This window comes from Felis catus, chromosome D2 (genome assembly GCF_018350175.1).
Source record: "Felis catus isolate Fca126 chromosome D2, F.catus_Fca126_mat1.0, whole genome shotgun sequence".
Classification (NCBI taxonomy): Eukaryota; Metazoa; Chordata; class Mammalia; order Carnivora; family Felidae; genus Felis; species Felis catus.
Window position 1 is genome coordinate 27675487 of NC_058378.1, and position 19083 is coordinate 27694569.

General features: G+C 34.3%; 1 protein-coding gene across 6 annotated transcripts in view; it reads right to left on the bottom strand.

The window, feature by feature from the left end:
• The window catches only part of CTNNA3 (catenin alpha 3), a 1783011-nt gene that overhangs the window by 455469 nt on the left and 1308459 nt on the right, over positions 1 to 19083 (bottom strand). For all 6 annotated transcript variants that reach the window (XM_045040980.1, XM_023240490.2, XM_045040981.1 and 3 more), the window contains one exon: positions 3760 to 3960. In XM_045040980.1, the coding sequence (XP_044896915.1) occupies positions 3760 to 3960 (201 nt within the window). The remainder of the gene's footprint in view (positions 1 to 3759; positions 3961 to 19083) is intronic.

A 19083-nucleotide genomic window follows, 5' to 3' on the forward strand; every position in this document is an offset into this window, starting at 1 on the left:
TCTCTCCTATCAGGAAATCCTGACAAATGAATAAGCTTCATAACGGAAAAATTGGGCAGAATAAAAAATACCACATGGAGATGACAAAATTATGCCTCTGTCGGAATGAAATGCAGTGTTCCAGATGTTGCCTACATTTCACACAAAGCCGACTGCTAGGGCTTATGAACAGTGCAAATTCCTGCAATGTAACAGGGCAGCCCTGCTTCCTAATGCTGAGGAAATACTTAGAAGATCATCAAATCTTGAAAATGTGCTAATGAGCCACAAAGTCTGATTAAAATCAAAGGTGCAATGTTCCAAAAACACTCTGTGATTTAGATAAGCAGGGCTTAGGTTTTATCATTGATTACAGTACTTTAAGGCAAATTTTGCAGTGTTAAGGAAGTCTCGGTCATAAAAACAATTCACAAAAGCTCCTTATTAAGTGATTTTCAGGAAGCAGGGTCAAGACCTGAGAACTGTATAAGGGAAAAGGAAAAAGAAAGGCCACCTATGTACAGACCATTCACTTGCTAAAATGTTAACTATTAAGCCTTCATGACACAAAACATGACATTTCCAATTACTTAATTTGATGATTATTTATAAATAATAAGTCCAAGTGATGAGCAGATGTGAACAAAGATGAACATCTTCTGTTATTTAATTATGGAGGATAGAATAGTTGAAAGTATTTTTCATAGTATCTCTACGGGAGGGAAAATGCTCACATATTTCAGCTTTGGTTAAGATCAAGTTGATCTAATTAGCATTTTCATCTAATTTATTGTTCAGAATTCCCTTTAGTAGGGCATGCTTTTGATAAATTTCAAGAAAAACTGGAGAAAAGTCTGGAATTAGACATATAACAAAAAGGAGAATATTTCTCCGAAGATAAGTCAAAAAATTATTTGAAAAACTAAAATGACAAAATTGGAAAGTCATAAATTATAGTTACATTAATAATGAGACTTATAGAACAGCCCAGAATTATTCTATACTTATTATATTTGGGGCACAGGATATGACTTACCTGGAGAATTTTAATTAAAGTTATATACAACTAATTAGAGGAAAAAGACTTCTCCATCTTCTGAATGAATGAATTTTGTACCCAATATTGGTTAGTTATCTCATGGGCCATTATAAATCATAGAGGTATTGACAAACTTGTAATTAAAGGCATAAATAACTTTGCTTTATTTTTATTTTCTTATTTCAGATTATAAGAATTGATTGTGAACAAGGTTCCTACAATACACTTCACATCCTGGACAGTTTAGAATTTCATTTCTATTTCTTTGCTTACAGCTCACATAAACTCTATCCTATGGAAAATGAAACTGTAAGCTTGGTACCTCATACAGACATTCTGACCATAACAGTGTGTCCAAAGGACATTACTAATATGAATAGAAAATTGAGACAGAGGCAAGATATATGTAAGATCCTGGTAGACCTGACCTATTCAACTCCCTGAAGGAAATTTTCATTTGGCTAAAAAGAGAACCCCTAGTGCATTCTTCTTTTACTTATAATTCTATTCTCGGAAAGTAGAAAAAAAATATCAGATATCTCTGTACTTGATTTTGACCAACAAGAAGACCAGTCATATTTAGTTCATGGAAAAGATGCAGAACTACCATTAACACAATTAATCAATATATTTATTTCCTTAACTAAATATATCACCATACGTCATTATGTGGTGTGTGGTACATATCATATGACAACTACCAGGGCCGTATTTGGAACACCAGTGGCTTTTGAGTTGTTACAGAAATATAATATTAACAGTTATAGGTATAATATAGAAATATACTATCATCAACAGTACCAACGGACCCTCTCCATCTTTCCTTAGCCTATCTTCAATGTTCCACTATTTTAGAAATGTTTTTAAAGAGATTATGAGAAAACCTTGTGCCAAGATTCACCAATGATTTTCTAGATCAAGCTGTTAGGAAAACAGTGACATTAATCATCAATTCTGTACCAACTGTGTGGTATGCCTCTTCAGAACTACTCCCCACTGAAGGTTGATTCCACCATTGGTGGGTTTCCCTTAGTCATTTAAATTTAAGAAGCAGCTCCCTCTCCTGTCCCTGCAAAATCACCCATCCTTATTCCTTCTACCATTTTAACAAAACATTGTACGTATCATCCGAATTTGATATGCCCTCTCCATAACATAAACTAATTCTCTAGGTAGAATCAATGCCTTAAATATGGAATTTCAAATATTTTAGTAATCATGGGTGCACCATCACCCTAGTGTTGAGTTAATTAGTAAGAAAAATTCAAACTGAGGATTTCACAGAATGCAAAGGGTTTTCACAGGAGAAAGTTCTGCCCTGATGATTTATAAAAATAATTGATTGCCCTTATTCAAATTATATCCATTTTTTTCTAAATCTGTATGAAATCAAATGCTTCTGTAAGTTTGTTGGAGAAATGTTAATAGTGTTTAATATAAGAATGCCATTTTACTGAGTGATTCAAAATAAGCATTTACTTCCCTGTTTAAAAATAGGGGCGCCTGGGTGGCTCAGTGGGTTAAGTATCCGATCTTGGCTCAGGTCATGATCTCGTGGTCTGTAAGTTCGAGCCCCGCGTCGGGCTCTGTGCTGACAGCTCAGAGCCTGGAGCCTGTTTCAGATTCTGTGTCTCCCTCTCTCTATGACCCTCCCCTGTTCATGCTCTGTCTCTCTCTGTTTCAAAAATAAATAAAATGTTAAAAAAATTTTTTTTAATTATTAGGGGCGCCTGGGTGGCTCAGTCAGTGAAGCATCCGACTTCAGGTCATGATCTCACAGTTTGTGAGTTCGAGCCCTGCTTCGGGCTCTGTGCTGACAGCTCAGAGCCTGGTGCCTGTTTCAGATTCTGTGTCTTCTCCTCTCTGCCCCTCCCATGCTCATGCTCTCTCTCTCTCTGTCTCTCAATAATAATAAACATTTAAGAAATTTTAAAAAAATACTAAACTGGGTGCTTCAACGAAAACACAATCCTCATTCCATATTTCTTTTTATTATTTATTTATTTATTTATTTATTTATTTATTTATTTATTTTTATTTAATTTTGAGAGAGAGAGAAAGAAAGAAAGTGCGGTTGCTGGTGGGGAAGAGGCAGAGAGAGAGGGGGACAGAGGATCCAGTGCAGGCCTTGCCCTGACAGCAGAGAGCTGATATGGGGCTCAAACTCTCAAACAGCAAGATTATGACCTGAGCCAAAGTCGGACGCTTAACCAACTGAGCCATCCAGGTGCCCCTCATTCCATATTTGTCAAGTAATCACAGAAGATTCTGACGATTTTGAAGAGCAAAATGTTTGCAAACAGACTGTGAAAGACAGTACAGAGCATTTCTCTGGAACCATAGGACCAGTTTCCTATTTAAGCAACATAAGCAAAAACCTGGGGACCAATGATACAGCTGAAAGAGGATTTGGAAACTATTACGTACTTATTAACATCTGGCCCAATTATATATCCTAACAGTTCTGGCATTAATAAACATTCATAAGTGGCTAAGGCCTGTAGCTAATTTATGTAACACATATTTATAAAACACTTACCTTTCCCAATAAATATATTTACTGCTAGAAATAAATTTCAAATCATCTAACCACAAGAGGCAAGCACCTATCAGATGGTGGAGCAACCTATTGCTTAACAAACAACACAAGCAGAGATCTTCTTTCCACGTGTATGAATATTTGGTAGCCACAGAGATTCAAATATCAGGAATAGTTACTGTTACTGGGGACTGAGACTTACCAGTACTTGTAAGGAAGTTAACATTTCTCATCACACCTTCAGTGTAAGCTCCTGGCTCATAACTGTCCATTTCACCTGTGACAATATGAGCAAGTCTTGCTGCCCGTCCTCTGATGGCACCTGCAGCACGGTCTAAGTTATCAGCATCCTGGTCTCTCAAGGCTATGATACATTTGTTGACATCTTCTAGGATATGGCTCTCTGCAAGTAAACAGATCAAATTAGCGTTGCATATTACAGTCCATATTAACTTCTGACCTCAGAGGTGGTACCCAATGGGAATAAAGGACATTGACAATTATGAAAGAAAAAAAGGCATGATTTTGCTTTTATCTCTTTAATAGCAAAATTTGTGAAATGTAAAATTTTATATTTTTATCTGTACTTTTAGAAACGACATTATTTTATTTTTTAAATAAATGTGTATTTTATTATTATATTTTAAATAAATGTGTATTTTATTTATTTTGAGAGACAGAGAGAGAGAGCACACACCAGGGGAGAGGAAAGAGTGAGAGAATCCCAAGCAGGCTCCACATTGTCAGTACAGAGCTGGATGCGGGGCTCAATTCCACGAACCATGAAGTCATGACCTAGGCTGAAATCAAGATCAGATGCTTAACCACCTGAGCCACCTAGATGCCCCAGAAATTACATATTATTTTAGATTTCAGTTCCAACTGACTCAATTTTAGATTTGAGTGACTGATCAGTATGAATTGAGGAAAATTTCTAGATTAAAATAGTGGAATGATGGAATGCTTAATTCTGATTAAAAGCAACACTATACAGGTTATAAAACACTTAAAAATATCAGGTATCCCAAATATATAGAAAAAGAAAACCATGGAGTTCCATTCAACTGATGTTCACTTCCCCACACCAACAAGCAATTCTCTGGACAACAAATTAGTGTTCTACGATTCAATTCCAACACTCACCACCCAGTGATAGCATCACATTCCACAGGTTAAGGGTTCAGTCCTATGAAACTGGCCCCCTGCCCGACCTCAGAGCCCATTGTAGGCCCAGGTTGTTATGTGTACTTCTGACCCCACTGGCTGGCCACAAATCAGGTCCCACGACCTCCTCCTTGGGTTTGTTTAAGTTTCTAGAGCATCTCACAGAACTCAGAGAACCATTTTACTTTCTAGATTCAGCTTTTATAACTCAAAACAACCAGATGAAAATTCCATAAAGCAAAATATGTGGGAAGGGCAAGGAATTTCCGCGCCTTCTCCAGGTGTGCCATTTTCCACACATCCCCAAGTATTCCCAACTTGGCCTCTCTCCAAAACCTGTCCTTTTGGGGTTTTATAGGGGCTTCATTACACAGGCATGATTAATTAAATCACTGAATCACTGGCCTTTGGCACTTGATTCAACCTCCAGTCCCTCTTCCACCCCAGAGGCCACAGGATGGGACTGAAATTCCATAATTGCAACCTTCTAATCACAAGGTTGATTAATTACCCTGGCAATCACCCCACAGTGGGATGGGGGGTGGGATACAAATGTCACCTCATTAACATAACAAAAACACTTTTATTGCTCTCATCATTTGGGAAATTCCAAAAGTTTTAAGGTTCCATGCCAGAAATGGGACAAAAACTATATATATACATATATGTTTATATGTGTATATATATACATACATATAGATATATATGTATATATATACATATACATGTATATACATATACATATATATACATGTATACGTATACATGTATATGTATATACATATACATATATATGTATGTATATATACCTGTTTATTTTTGAGAGAGAAAGAGTGTGAGCAGGGGAGGAGCAAAGAGAGAGACAACAGAATCTGAAGCAGGCATACATACATGTATATACATATACATGTATATAATATACATATACATGTATACATATACATGTATACACATATGTATATATGTATACATATACATGTATATACATATGTATATATGTATACATGTATATGTATGTATATGTACCTGTTTATTTTTGAGAGAGAGAGAGAGACAGTGTGAGCAGGGGAGGAGCAAAGAGAGAGACAACAGAATCTGAAGCAGGCTCCAGGCTCTGAGATGTCAGCACAGAGCCCAATATAGGCTAGAAACCAAAAATTGTGAAATCATGACTGAGCCACCCAGATGCCCCACATATATATTTCTTACTATAAATCATAGTATTTCATCTGCCAGTCTCCTTTAGTCTGCCTGATCAACTTCTACCATTGTTTCAAAGCACTAGTCAAATGTTCATTCCTTAGGAAATCCATGCTGACTTATAGTAAGACAAATTTGGTTCTATGTTATTTGGGATTCCCATCAAATGGCTTATATGTTTTCATTACAGGTTCTTCCCATGTTTTAATGATGTACTAATCAATCTATCTCTCAATTTTATTGCTTGAGGTATCATATCTAGTCCCTAGTATAATACATGGCACCTGTTAGACCAATAGGAATGTTTGTTGGGTGAATGAATAAAGTCCTCTTATAACACACCTAGGACCAGTAAATTGTTTTGTCTAAATCCTAAATCATGGTTTAGGAACCTAGGTAGACAAATACTTGTGCACTTAAATTTAGACAAATTAACTCATATAAAGGACAGTCTGTTCGTTCGCATGAAAAAAACTAAACACTGAAAACCTTCATTATAAACTCACTAGAGTTTTCACCTAATTTGTAGCGTTCAGTCATGAATGTGCCATTAAGGCCTATAATAAATCCAAGCATGGTCCTATCTCAATAGATATTGTATATTTCCCCTGGAACTGAAAGTACAAGTTTCAATGTGGAAGGTATATAATCATCAACTTTTTTTTTTAAGTCCATAAATGTGAACTTTAATGACACATTAAGAAGCTATTATTTTTCAAATATGTTGGTAAGTTGTTTTTAAACTAATACTACTGGGGTGCCTGGGTGGCTCAGTTGGTTAAGCAATTGACTTTTGATTTCAGCTCAGGTCATGACCTCATAGTTTGCGAGGCCCTACATTGGGCTCCCCAACACTTGGGATTCTCTCCCTCTCTCTCTGCCCCTCCTACGCACTCTCTCTCTCTCTCTCAAAATAAATAAATCAACTTAAAAATTGTAAATAAATTAATACTACTAGTTTACAAACACACATGTATATATAATGAATGTTTTATCTGTATTCACTAAAGTTGGTTAATTTTAGATTGTAGAACTGTTTTTGTTCAGCCCTAAAATAGTGAAAAAAATATTTAGGGAAAAACAGTGGTTATTTTTGGAAGATTAATTATCTAATAAACTGTAATTTCTGTTTAATTAAAGGCAAAATCATAGCCGCCACAAATTATTTTTTTCCTAGTAAATTTTGCAGAGGAAAAAAACATACAAAGAATATTCACTAAGAGTGAATCGAATGTTCACCTCTGCTATAGAACAATGATATACAGTCACCAATTTATTTTATTATTCAAAGCAGAGAATAAAAACATAGCAAAGGCTTTTCTGGTTCTTTTTTGCTGGCCTTATTAAAATTTGTGTGGTTATTGCTTTGAGCAATACAATCAGAAGCCATAGTACGAATCACATTGAAGAATTAGAGAGGGGAGGTCAGATATGGAAAGAAAAGTCCTACATGAATGTATACAATATGTTCAAAATAAGTGAAATAAGTGACGAGAAACATATAACCAGACTTAACCTGAAGCAGTTATATTGAGAATGTTGGAGATGATGATTAAATGATCTTTTGAATTTATGAGATTAAATATAGCACAAAAGCATTAGGAAAGGTTTGCAACATTTCCATTATTGTGACACTTTCCCATTACCCTGAATGTTTCACAAGATGCTCGAAGTGATTTGCATGAAATTCTAAACATAGAGTGCCAGAAAAAGAAAATAAAAATGCTGGGCACCTCCCACATATGTACAGTAATTAAACATTAAACTAATTTCTTAAAAACAATTATTTCTTTGCTATTCATATTTCAAGTGAATTTAAGTAGCTGGAAAGACCTTCAGGATAGCTGGAGTTTTTATGTCTAGCTATATAACCTTAAAACTCTAGGAAAGAAATTAAACACCAAATACCTTGTATAAAACTTCCTACTGATGCATACTCTGAAGTCTTTGCTAATGAAATAGGTTTACTTGTTAGACATGGCAAAGATCATTAGGAACTCTACCTCCATTTGGTTTTTTTCCAACTGTAGAGGCACTTGGACTCAACATTCACATCATTTTTAAAATGAGGTTTAAGAGAAAGAAAATGCGTTATTATAGAACAGTACATTCGGAATATGATATTTTTGTAGAATTGACTGAAGATTTGTCTTCGTTTCAGAGTGCCCATTTAACATTTGATTTGGGGTGAGGAATGGAATGTCCTGGTGTTACTGCAAATCCAGAAGTGCATTATTTGCAGAGCAGAGAATTGCTGAAGTACTAGCAATTCCTATTAATCATTTTATAGCCTTCCAGAGATGCAAAGGGTGATTTCTGTTAGGTTGGAAAACAGTAACAAACAAAGTGGTAAAGAAACGGATTTTAGACAAAAGATAATTCATCTGTTGCAAACTTCTCTGGGTAACTCCATCTTCAGTCACTGCAGAGAGCATCACACTACAAGATTTTCAAATGCATTTAAACTTTTTCTATGATTTTTTCACAATTCTTCAGTTTTCCAAAATTAAAGCTAGACTTTGCCTTAGAGAAAGTAGAAAACAAACAAACAAACAAACAAACAAACAAAAAAACCCAGTGAGACCAAAAAGTTAATTTATTGGCTTTTGACTTCCAAAGCAGAAGTTTAAATCCATAGCCCAAAGAAAATACTGGAAGTACAAGCACATTTTATTTGCAAGAACCAGACTGTTTGGGAGGTAAAAGTCTGTTTTCTTTTAAATCCCAAAGCCGGACTTTGAATATATCAATGACAAAGCCGGAAGAAGTAGAGGGTTTATGTTATAATCCATTGAGTGGGGAATAATATACCATCAACTATTTCCTCCCCTGATATCTGCACACCTAAAATGAAATGATAGCCATACGAATGATTCTTGTCACATAAGAATACAACTTAACTTTTATCTGGAACAGAGAGAAATAATTTTTGTAGCAAAAATAATCCTAAGGATTACATTCTTATTGCTCTGTAGTGCAATCGCAAGTTTTGTTTCTAAATTATCAATTTCATTTAATCGTTTTTTCTTCATTCAATTCTCCTTAAACGAGACTTATCATCATGATGGCTCTCAATAATTAATTTTTGACATAAGCTCACTTTTTATTTGTAAAAATCTTGCATTCAACTTTGGAAATTATTCTTTGTGTGGTTTGTCTTGGAATGTACCGATTTGTCACGTATTTTTTTTTCCTATTCAGGGGGAAAAATATGTAAAGCAAAAGTTACATGTTGAATAATAAATCTGTATTTTAATGCAAAACTATAAAGCTCATAGGAGAAAATCTAGGTAATCTTGGATTTGGCAATGACTTTTTAAATGCAATGCTGAAAGTATAAATGATGAAAGGAAAACTGATTAAGTTACAATTCATAAAAAATAAAAACTTCAGTCTGCAAAAGACACTGTTAAGAGTATGAAAGACAAGTCACAGATGGGGGGAAATATTTGCAAAACATATATCCTAATTAAGCTCTAGTATCCAAAGTTTATAAAGAATTCTTAAAACTCAACAATAAAAAACCTCAATTAAAATGAGCAAAAAATCTCAGTGAACATCACAAAAAGACGATAAGCATATGAAAAGATACCCAACAATACACATCATTGGGGAACTACAAATTAAAGCCAGTGAGATACCACAATACACCTATTAGTATGGCCAAATTCCAGAAGACTGAGAGTACCACATGATGATTGTGGGGCAACAGAAATTCTCATTCATTGCTTCTGGGAATGAAGACTGATATATTAACTTTGGAAGACAGTTTGGTCGCTTCTTACAACACTAAACATACTAGTACCATACTATCTAGCAATTGCCCTCCTTAATATTTATCCCAAAGAGTTAAAACTTATATTCCCACAAAACTTTCTCATGAGTGTTTATAGCAATTTTACTTATCATTACATAAACTTGGAAGCGGCCAAAAAAAAATTGGAAGCAAACAAAATGTCCTTCAATAGATGAGTGGAAAAACAAATTGATGCAGGCAGACAATGGAATATTATTTAGCAAAAAATGAAATGAGCTATCAAGCTAAAGTAGGAAAGCTGAAGGGACTCCACTGAGAAAGGTTCCATCTCTGCTGTTTTTCTGCTAGGCGCCATTTACTCATGTTCCATAGTTTGTTTCTGAATAAGCCAAAAAAGCTATGTTCCCACTTCAAGGAGGAAGCAAGAAACTTTAATATTATGAGTTTTGTCCCAGGCCCCGAACACCTGTTAACACCTAATAAGAGCCAGATCCCAAACATGTTCCAGGACATTAGCTTCAAACAAACCTCAGCTGATGCTGGCATCAAAACCCCCACCTTCAGGAATTTATGGAATAATACATATTGTTCACTTGACACTTGCCTTTGACTGGACCCTACCCTGGATTCCTGGAGGAACATGTACTCTAGCCAATATAAACCCCCAGCACCAAGGAACAACAAGAATGCTTCTCCTTTCCTTTCTGAGTCTTCCTGACACTGCTCTGTCACTTATGCTATCCAGTAAATTCTGTTTCCATTTTCTCTGGCTCGTGTTTAATTTCTATCCTGCCTGAAGCCAAGGACTCTCTTGGCTGGCCTTGTGGAACCTTCCCCTGGGTCCTCAGACCCAGCCTGCCTGCATCAAAGACACACACACACACACGTGCTCATGGGAAAGGAGGAAATTTAAATGCATATTTCTAATGAAAGAAACAAATGTGAAAAAGCTACACACTGTATAATTCCAACTATATGACTACCGGAAAAGGCAAAACTTTGGACACTATAAAAATAAAAAGCTCATGGTTTGCAGAGACTCTGGGCTAAGGAGGGAGGAATAGATGGAGCAAAGGAGATTTTCAGTGTAGTAAAACTATTCTGTATGACACTTTCATGATGCATAAATGTCATTATACATTTGCCAAAATCCATAGAATTTACAACAAATAATGAACCCTAATGTAAACTATAGAACATAGTTAATGAATGAATATTGGTTCATCAACTGTACCAACAAAGGAAATTCTTCAAATATTTGTTATTTATTGTGAAACCCCACTTTACACCTTTAATAAGCACTGTTTAGCTTCTAAATTGTGACAGCTAATAATGTTTAATCCCACATACTCAACAACATTATCTACAGATGTCTACAATTAATGAGGTAATGATTTTGAACATGCTTCATTTTTTCCCAGAATATAACTAAGAAAGGGTTTGGTTCTTTCTTTATTTCTCCTAGCTTTCACAGAGTAATAACTCTATTAATTTGTTTGAGTTTAAAAAGAAAAATAATTTGAGAATGTCTGTTGATCTGCAAACATTGTGCTAAATATACATGTATTATTTCATTAAATTCTTATAATAATCCTAAAAAACATGTATGTTACATTTCAGCATTAAACACGAAGAAATAGAGACTTTTAACAGATAAGTATCTTTCCAAAATTCATAGTTACAGTAATTGAGCCATAACTCAAAATCAAATTTGTCCCACCTGCTAAGGTCCTATAAATGCTAAAGTCTCATCTGGCTTTAAGATATAGTGATTCTATAATTATATTATTCAGCTATCTTAAATGTACAATGGGAAGGGGATATTATAGGTTTAAAATATTGTCTAAATTTTACAGAAATAATGCAAAGGTTGTTTATAATATTATATAGTTGAATGTGTTATAAGTTTTCACATTAACTTAATTGAGCATGGGATACCATCTATGTATATTTAGAGAGATAGTTTTAATTCTGCAAATCTCACTTGGGCAGAGCTCTAGTCATGTTAATATTCTGGATCTGTATAGAGCCATCATAGCTAGACGAAACCTAAAATATTCTAGAGACATCACCAGAAAAGATATCCACAGGAGAATCAATTAACAAATGAAGTGCAATTCCACAGCTATTTAGTTATTCTGATGTAGGGGCAAAAGTTTAGGTTATTGCATTTTATGCTACCCTATTTGACAAAAAACAAATGGAAAAAATAAACCAAACCTTAGACATTCTTATTCAATGCAGACTTTCTTGCATGACTCCTCTCAGACTGAGTTTTTTCATGTTAATTGTCCCCTTCTTCCTCTCCCATAGACCAAGAACTATTAACATCTAATATCAAAGCATTGGGCTTAAAAAAAAAAAGGCAAAATAGCTTTGAGAATATTACCAGATTGAACATCAGGATTGTCAGCAGGAGCAGACAGTAGTGAGCAATTCTCCCATATTATGCAATAAAACCATTCAATTCCTGCACACTGGATGCCTCTTGCTGAACACTCTTGTAAAAAACAGTCAGTATTCATTTGGGTGCTACTCCTTTATAGTTCAAAATACAGAACAACTTGGTGTCCAATTATGAAATCTATACTTTGTGACACAGAGATAGGAAAATCCTGGCACTATTTTTAAATTATTTCCTTGAGTGTATAATGCATGTAGTAGAACATACGCTCCAAAGAATGAAGGACATAATGTAAATAACAAATATAAAGATAAAATTAGGAACAAATGAATTGTGTATAAGCTGGCAAATTTCCTTCCTTCCTTCCTTCTCTTCCCTCCCTTCCTCCCTACCTCTCTCCTTTGTCCCTTTCTCCCTTTATCTCTCTCTCCCTTTCTTTCTTTCTTTCTTTCTTTCTTTCTTTCTTTCTTTCTTTCTTTCTTTCTTTCTTTCTTTCTTTCTTTCTTTCTTTCTTTCTTTCTACATTAAGTATACATTAAGTATAAAGTTCAATTGTTTCAATTACCTTCTAAATTACAATATTTCTCCACATTAAGAAAGGCTAACGAGGGGCGCCTGGGTGGCGCAGTCGGTTAAGCGTCCGACTTCAGCCAGGTCACGATCTCGCGGTCCGGGAGTTCGAGCCCCGCGTCGGGCTCTGGGCTGATGGCTCAGGGCCTGGAGCCTGTTTCCGATTCTGTGTCTCCCTCTCTCTCTGCCCCTCCCCCGTTCATGCTCTGTCTCTCTCTGTCCCAAAAATAAATAAACGTTGAAAAAGAAAGGCTAACGATTAAAAAGTACAAGATTATTATTGCATATATGCCATAGCAAAGTTTACTTCCATAGTCAATGAATTTATTGAAACTTAATCACAATGTCCTTTTGTTGAAATTTATATTTCTTTCATATGTTGCTCTCAAATGCACAAAAATTTACAGAGTACATCCTTCTCTGTGAGATAAATTCTTTCTCAGTCTCATTTGTAATTGTTTCAAGGAACCTATTACAATGTGGAATTTGCGATGCATATGACAAAGAAGCCCATGGGTTAGAAGTAAATTCAGGATATAGTTTCTGATCCACAAATCAGTGTTTTCACAAAATGATCTGAATCACCATGATTGTTTTTTAGAAATACATAAAATCCTACAAAACTACATGTACTTGGATAGCAAATTATAAGAACTAATAAAAGGTGAAGTGTCAAAGATGCTGTTTAAAATATATAGGTACCATCCTACCAGGAAACTCAGTATACTTCCTTCATCTTAACTCAGATTTCTAGAGTCTGTGCTAATATCATATATTTGCCTTTCCATGAGGTTTCTCCATGAAGTTCCTACAAAGCTCTCTAGGAGATTCTCAAATGTATCCTACTCATAGCCATCTTATAACCTTTGAACTATATCCCAATTTCACCAGCATCAGTAATTTTTCTCTTTAAGTGCTGTCTTTTTAATGTTCTGTGTATTTATATATTGTTATTTGATTTTCTAATTTAACTCTGAAAATATACACTGGATCCAAAATCTTACTGAATAAACATGGATTTATTCAGATATTGAAAGAGGGACATTAAAAATATCTTGTTATATTTAAATGTTTTTTCTCCTAATTAGGATGAAATTAGGCAGAGATAATAATACAGTTTACTAAGCTCTATTTAAAAGGTATTGAAATTGCTAAGTAAAATAGTCATGAACTACACATTTCAAGAGAATGATTATAAAGGCTTTCACCATGGTTATAAGTTGGGTATTCACATGAAAGTGAAATCTAAAGTTAATGACATGTATTAATACCTTGTAAATAAACCAAGTTTATGGGAAGGCTGTCATAAAGGTACCTAATTAAAGGTAAAACAAACTTCTCCTTTTTTTTTTTCTATGACAGGTATAGAAATGTTTATGAGTGATTCAGTAATGCCAAGCAACAAATCACTAAAACAGTTATTAAGCATTTTAGAGAAATGAAGTCACTCTTCAATCTATGCAGTGGATTGGTAGAGTTCTATCAAGAAATGAGAGTCACAAAATTATCACTTTCAAATTGTTTTTCTAGTAAACCAACATGCCCTTCTACACATATGTACGCTTATGGATTTATGTCATAATAAAATTTAAATTTCAGCTACTGATTAAAATAATAACCACCAATAAGTCTATTATATAATGCAAACTAACCATTGGTGAACATAAATAATAACTTTATTTAATGGAATGTTATAAAACAATTTAAAAGCTTATAAAATATTTAAATTGCATAAAAGGATGCTTGTGAGATGATTTTAAGGGAAAACATCAGGATATATATCTATTATAAAAGAATCTTTGTTTAAAAACCATCTCTATGTATTTGTATGTTTACATTTCTTTGTATGTACTATATGGTTCTATTGCTTTCTAGAAAGTCTGGGAAAAAATTTTCAAACTTCTAACGGTATGTGTTTATAGATTGTGGAATTATGGATAAGTTTAATTTTTTCCCAAAGCATTTATTTCAAATTATATTCTACTCTTAATTAACAATGTTATTAAAGAATAAAACTTAATACGTAAAACTTGGAAAACTAAGCACATCATTTGTTGGCAACTATATGTTGCTGAAGTAAATATAAATCTGATACCCCCAGATAAATATTAACGTTCTTAATTATTCCGGGATTATTTTTCTTATCTTTCTTTTTTAAAAAATTTCTAATGTTTATTTATCTAGAGAGAAGGGGAGAGAGAATGGAGAGGGGCAGAGAGAGAGGAGAGAGAGAATTTCAAGTAGGCTCCATGCTGTCAGCGCAGAGTCCGACGTGGGGCTCCATCTCAGGAACCATGAGATCATGACCTGAGCAGAAAACAAGAGCTGGACACTTAACCAACAGAACCACCCAGGTGTCCCTCTTCTTTCTCTTTCTGTTTGCAAACTGGTAGTAACTGTAAACTGATATTTAAAAAATATATATTTATTGGGGCATCTGGGTGGCTTAGTTGAGTATTTGAGTTCTACCAGTATTTTGCCAAGGTAGAGGTGACAAGATAAATAAGTCATTTTCTTTGCTTTAAAAGAATGCACAGACTAATGACAGAAATAAGCAAGTAAATAAATAACTATAAGGAATATAGGATGAGTGTCATAATTACATGTAAGAATGTCATAATTACATGTAAGAATTACATGTAATTACATGTAAGAATTACATGTAATTACATGTAAGAATGACTAGACTATTCCCTTTTCCTACAATGCACTTCCTCTTTCTATGTCTGTACATCATTGCATTATACACCATGGATTGTTCTGTTGAGATCAGATTAATCATAGTGAGTATGTCTGAGTTCTTGTGGAAATACTTTTTCAAAGTTCACAGTGTATTTACAAGTTTCTTGGTAATTGTGAAAGTAGGGGTAGAATAATTTTCCTATCAAAAAGACAAGGGTACATTCAGCATTCTCTAATGTCTCCAATTATGAGAGTTTGTAGACAAGTAATTGACAAATTGTGGGAGTCATTACTGGAGTGATAACTGCATAATAAATGAAGGACTTTTCAAAATTTCTTATGTCACATAATCAACTTATAAGTGTTATTTTATTAGGTGGCTTATTTATGGTTTACACCTTTTGTTTTCTTTGTACATTTTATTTGTTTTTAGTTGCATCTTTCATGACTTACAAAATATAGTTCATGTCTTTTTTGTATGGACATCTCAATTCATCCTAGATTCAATTTAGGAAAAGAGAGGCATGAAAATTTTAAAACTTCCTATTTAAATTTTTTTACAAAATTAGTTCTTTTATTTTCTTAATTCTGTGCTCAAGAACACTTTTTTTAAAATCCCATACAGAAACTTCCAAGGTGAAAATTGGCACAAATAGCAATCATATGTTCAGCAATTACAATGATTGCATGGGACCAATGAAATCTATCTACAAGGTATTGTAGTTAAATGTTTGCCAAGATTCAAACATAATGAAAGACGGTAGCACATAGAACATCCATATAATAAGGATCACAGTAGGGGAAGCTGTGGAGGTACTACAATGAGGCCGATGATAATAAAATCAGGAAGAAAGGTAACATGACAGCAAAAACTGCTGATAGTAATAAGAGGTAGGCTGTTAAAAAGATTGATAAAAATGTGAAACAAAACATGGTGTACTTCTTTATACTAAGGCTAAATAAAAAGGAGAAAAATATAATCTTTGTTCAAGATCTTAAAGGTATAAAATATATATTTTTTATATATATTTATATTTATATTTTATTTTATATATAAGGTATTATATATATATATATATATATATATATATATATATATATATATATATATATATGTTTTTTTTTTCCCCAAATGCAAAGACCCTGTTTGGCCTACAGAGTTATTCTGCTTTTAGTTCCAAACCTCCATTGTCAGACCATCCAATCAAACCATCTTGAACAAACTCAGTGTTATTATCTCAGTAACCTTGCCTGGAAGGCCATTCCTTGCATTTAAGCGTCTCTGCATGAAAAACAGATTCACAACATCTGGTCTGATTTCGTTTTCCTTTAATTTTCATTTTGTTGCCTTTTCCATTTTATTTCCTTTTCCAATCATGTTTGTTGAGCTGCAAATAGTAATTTTCACTCATATCTGTGATCTTCAGTTCATTGTCTTTTTTAGGGTTAGTGGTTTTCCTTGTTGCTTCAGGTTAGCCATAAAATAATAATTTGAGGGACTATAATTACCTTTGCTCTCTTCATACAATTTTGAAAAGTTAGCATAAGCTTTATCTTCTTACAGCATTATACACACCAATAAAACACCTGAGTTAAAACTGGCCGTGAATATTTTCTCAGTGCTATGTATCCACAGGTTCTGACTTATTTTTCTTTCTTGCATCTGGTTGACTTTTGTATCATCTGCTTTTGTGAGTTTTCAACATTTTGAAAAAAGAAATTGATCATTTATAATGATATTATTTTAATGCAAAAAACCACAGGAGGTATAAAATACTATAACTCAAATGATAAACACAAAGCTTAATTTGACAATCAACAGTAAGCACCTTCCAAACATACAGCACCTTACATTCCAATATAATTTTGGCATGGGGTACATGTGTGAAAAAGTGGGGTTGTCACATAACATTATAAAATGACGTTAAGGAATTAAATAAGAACTGGATGATTTTTCTAATATGTAATCTTCACATCAAAACTTAGACATAAAATTCTCAAAATGTCATCTGTTATCCAGGAATATCAAGACAAAATGTAGAATTTCTTTGTTCATTATAGGTCTGTATACCACCGACCTATGCCATCATCTGAAGAAAAGTATTGTATGAGCCCTAGTATTATCACACTTTCAATGAATTAAGTTATATGTGTTGAATTTACTCTGTGCTTTAATGATGCTGCTTTATTCATAATTGACTTAATGATTGATACTTTTAGTCCTGCAAGAGTTAATTTCCATAAGATCTTATTTATATAATTTGCTGCTCAGTAGTAAGAAAGACCACATTTTTCCTGATATTGATAATGTCACTTCTCTGCCTCAGCCAACCTAGGTTTATACCATTTATTTATAAATTGTTTGTCAAGGGATGCCTGGGTGGCTCAGTCAGTTAAGTGTCTGACTGCAGGGATCCTGCTTCCAATCCTGTGTCTCCCTTTCTCTCTGCCCCTCCCCTGCTCACATTCTGTGTTTCTATCTCTCTCTCAAAATAAAACATTAAAAAAATTTATAAATTGTTTATGTCAAAATTATCTCTTTATTAAAACAGCAAACTTTAATGAATGCCCAAATATGACAATAATTTACAACAGCTCTAAAAACAATTGAGATCCTAGGGCATCTGTGTGGCTCGGTCAGCTAAGCGTCCAACTACTGCTCAGGTCATGATCTTGCAGTTCATGAATTTGAGCCCCACATTGGGCTCTGTGCTGACAGCTCAAGCCTGGAGCCTGCTTTGTATTCTGTGTCTCCCTGTCTCTCTGCTCCTCCCTCATTCATGCTATGTCTCTCTCTCTCTCAAAAATAAATAAAACTTAAATAAAACCATATATATATATATATGGCTTATTAGGTTTAAAGCTTATTAGGTTTAATAATAAGGGTAAAATATCTTCACAAGGAAAATATGAGAAATAGAAAAGGATAATACAAATAAACAAGTTTCAACAGAATTATTATTACTATCCTACAGATTTGTCTGTGTTTGTTTTCTGCAAACTCAAAGAAAAGAAAAAATAAAATCTGTTAGCGATTTTTATTATTTCTTCTTCATGTAACTTACATACTCCGCTTACCAAACTTTTTTTGTCTCAGTGCCTCAATCTTGCAGGTTGTGCCTGTGTGTGTGTGTGGGGGGGGGGGGGGGGGGGGGACGTGTGTGTGTGTGTGTGTGTGTGTGTGCATTGTGAAGTCTACTTCCAACTCTGTCCCATGTTCACTCTTGTAACTATATGCCATTGACTCTTCAGGAATCTGGGTACAAAATTAAGGACTTAAGGACTTAACTACTTTCATTAAGGAATCTCATTCTCAGGGCATCTGGGTGGTTCAGTTGGTTAAGCAACCAAAGCTTGATTTTGGCTCAGGTTTCACAGTTCATGAGATTGAGCTCCACACTGGGCTCCATGCTGAGCACGGAGCCTGTTTGGGATTCTCTATCTCTCTCTCTCTGCTCCTCCCCCCCCAAAAATAAATAAACTTAAAAAAATAAATAAATCTCATTCTCTCTGCCTTTTGAGTTGACTCATTTCACTGATCCAAATCTTTTGATATTTATTTTATTGCTGATTTACCATGCTTATTTCCTCTTCTAATATCTTTGTATAAAGTCAGCACATTGTTGACTTCCCTGAGGATGAACATTTCTCACTAAAGTAATTGGCAGTGCCATATGGAAATTGGGTGTGCCAGACATGGAAACAAAACTGCCACCAAATGTCTGAGAACTTCCGGGAGTGTACTACAT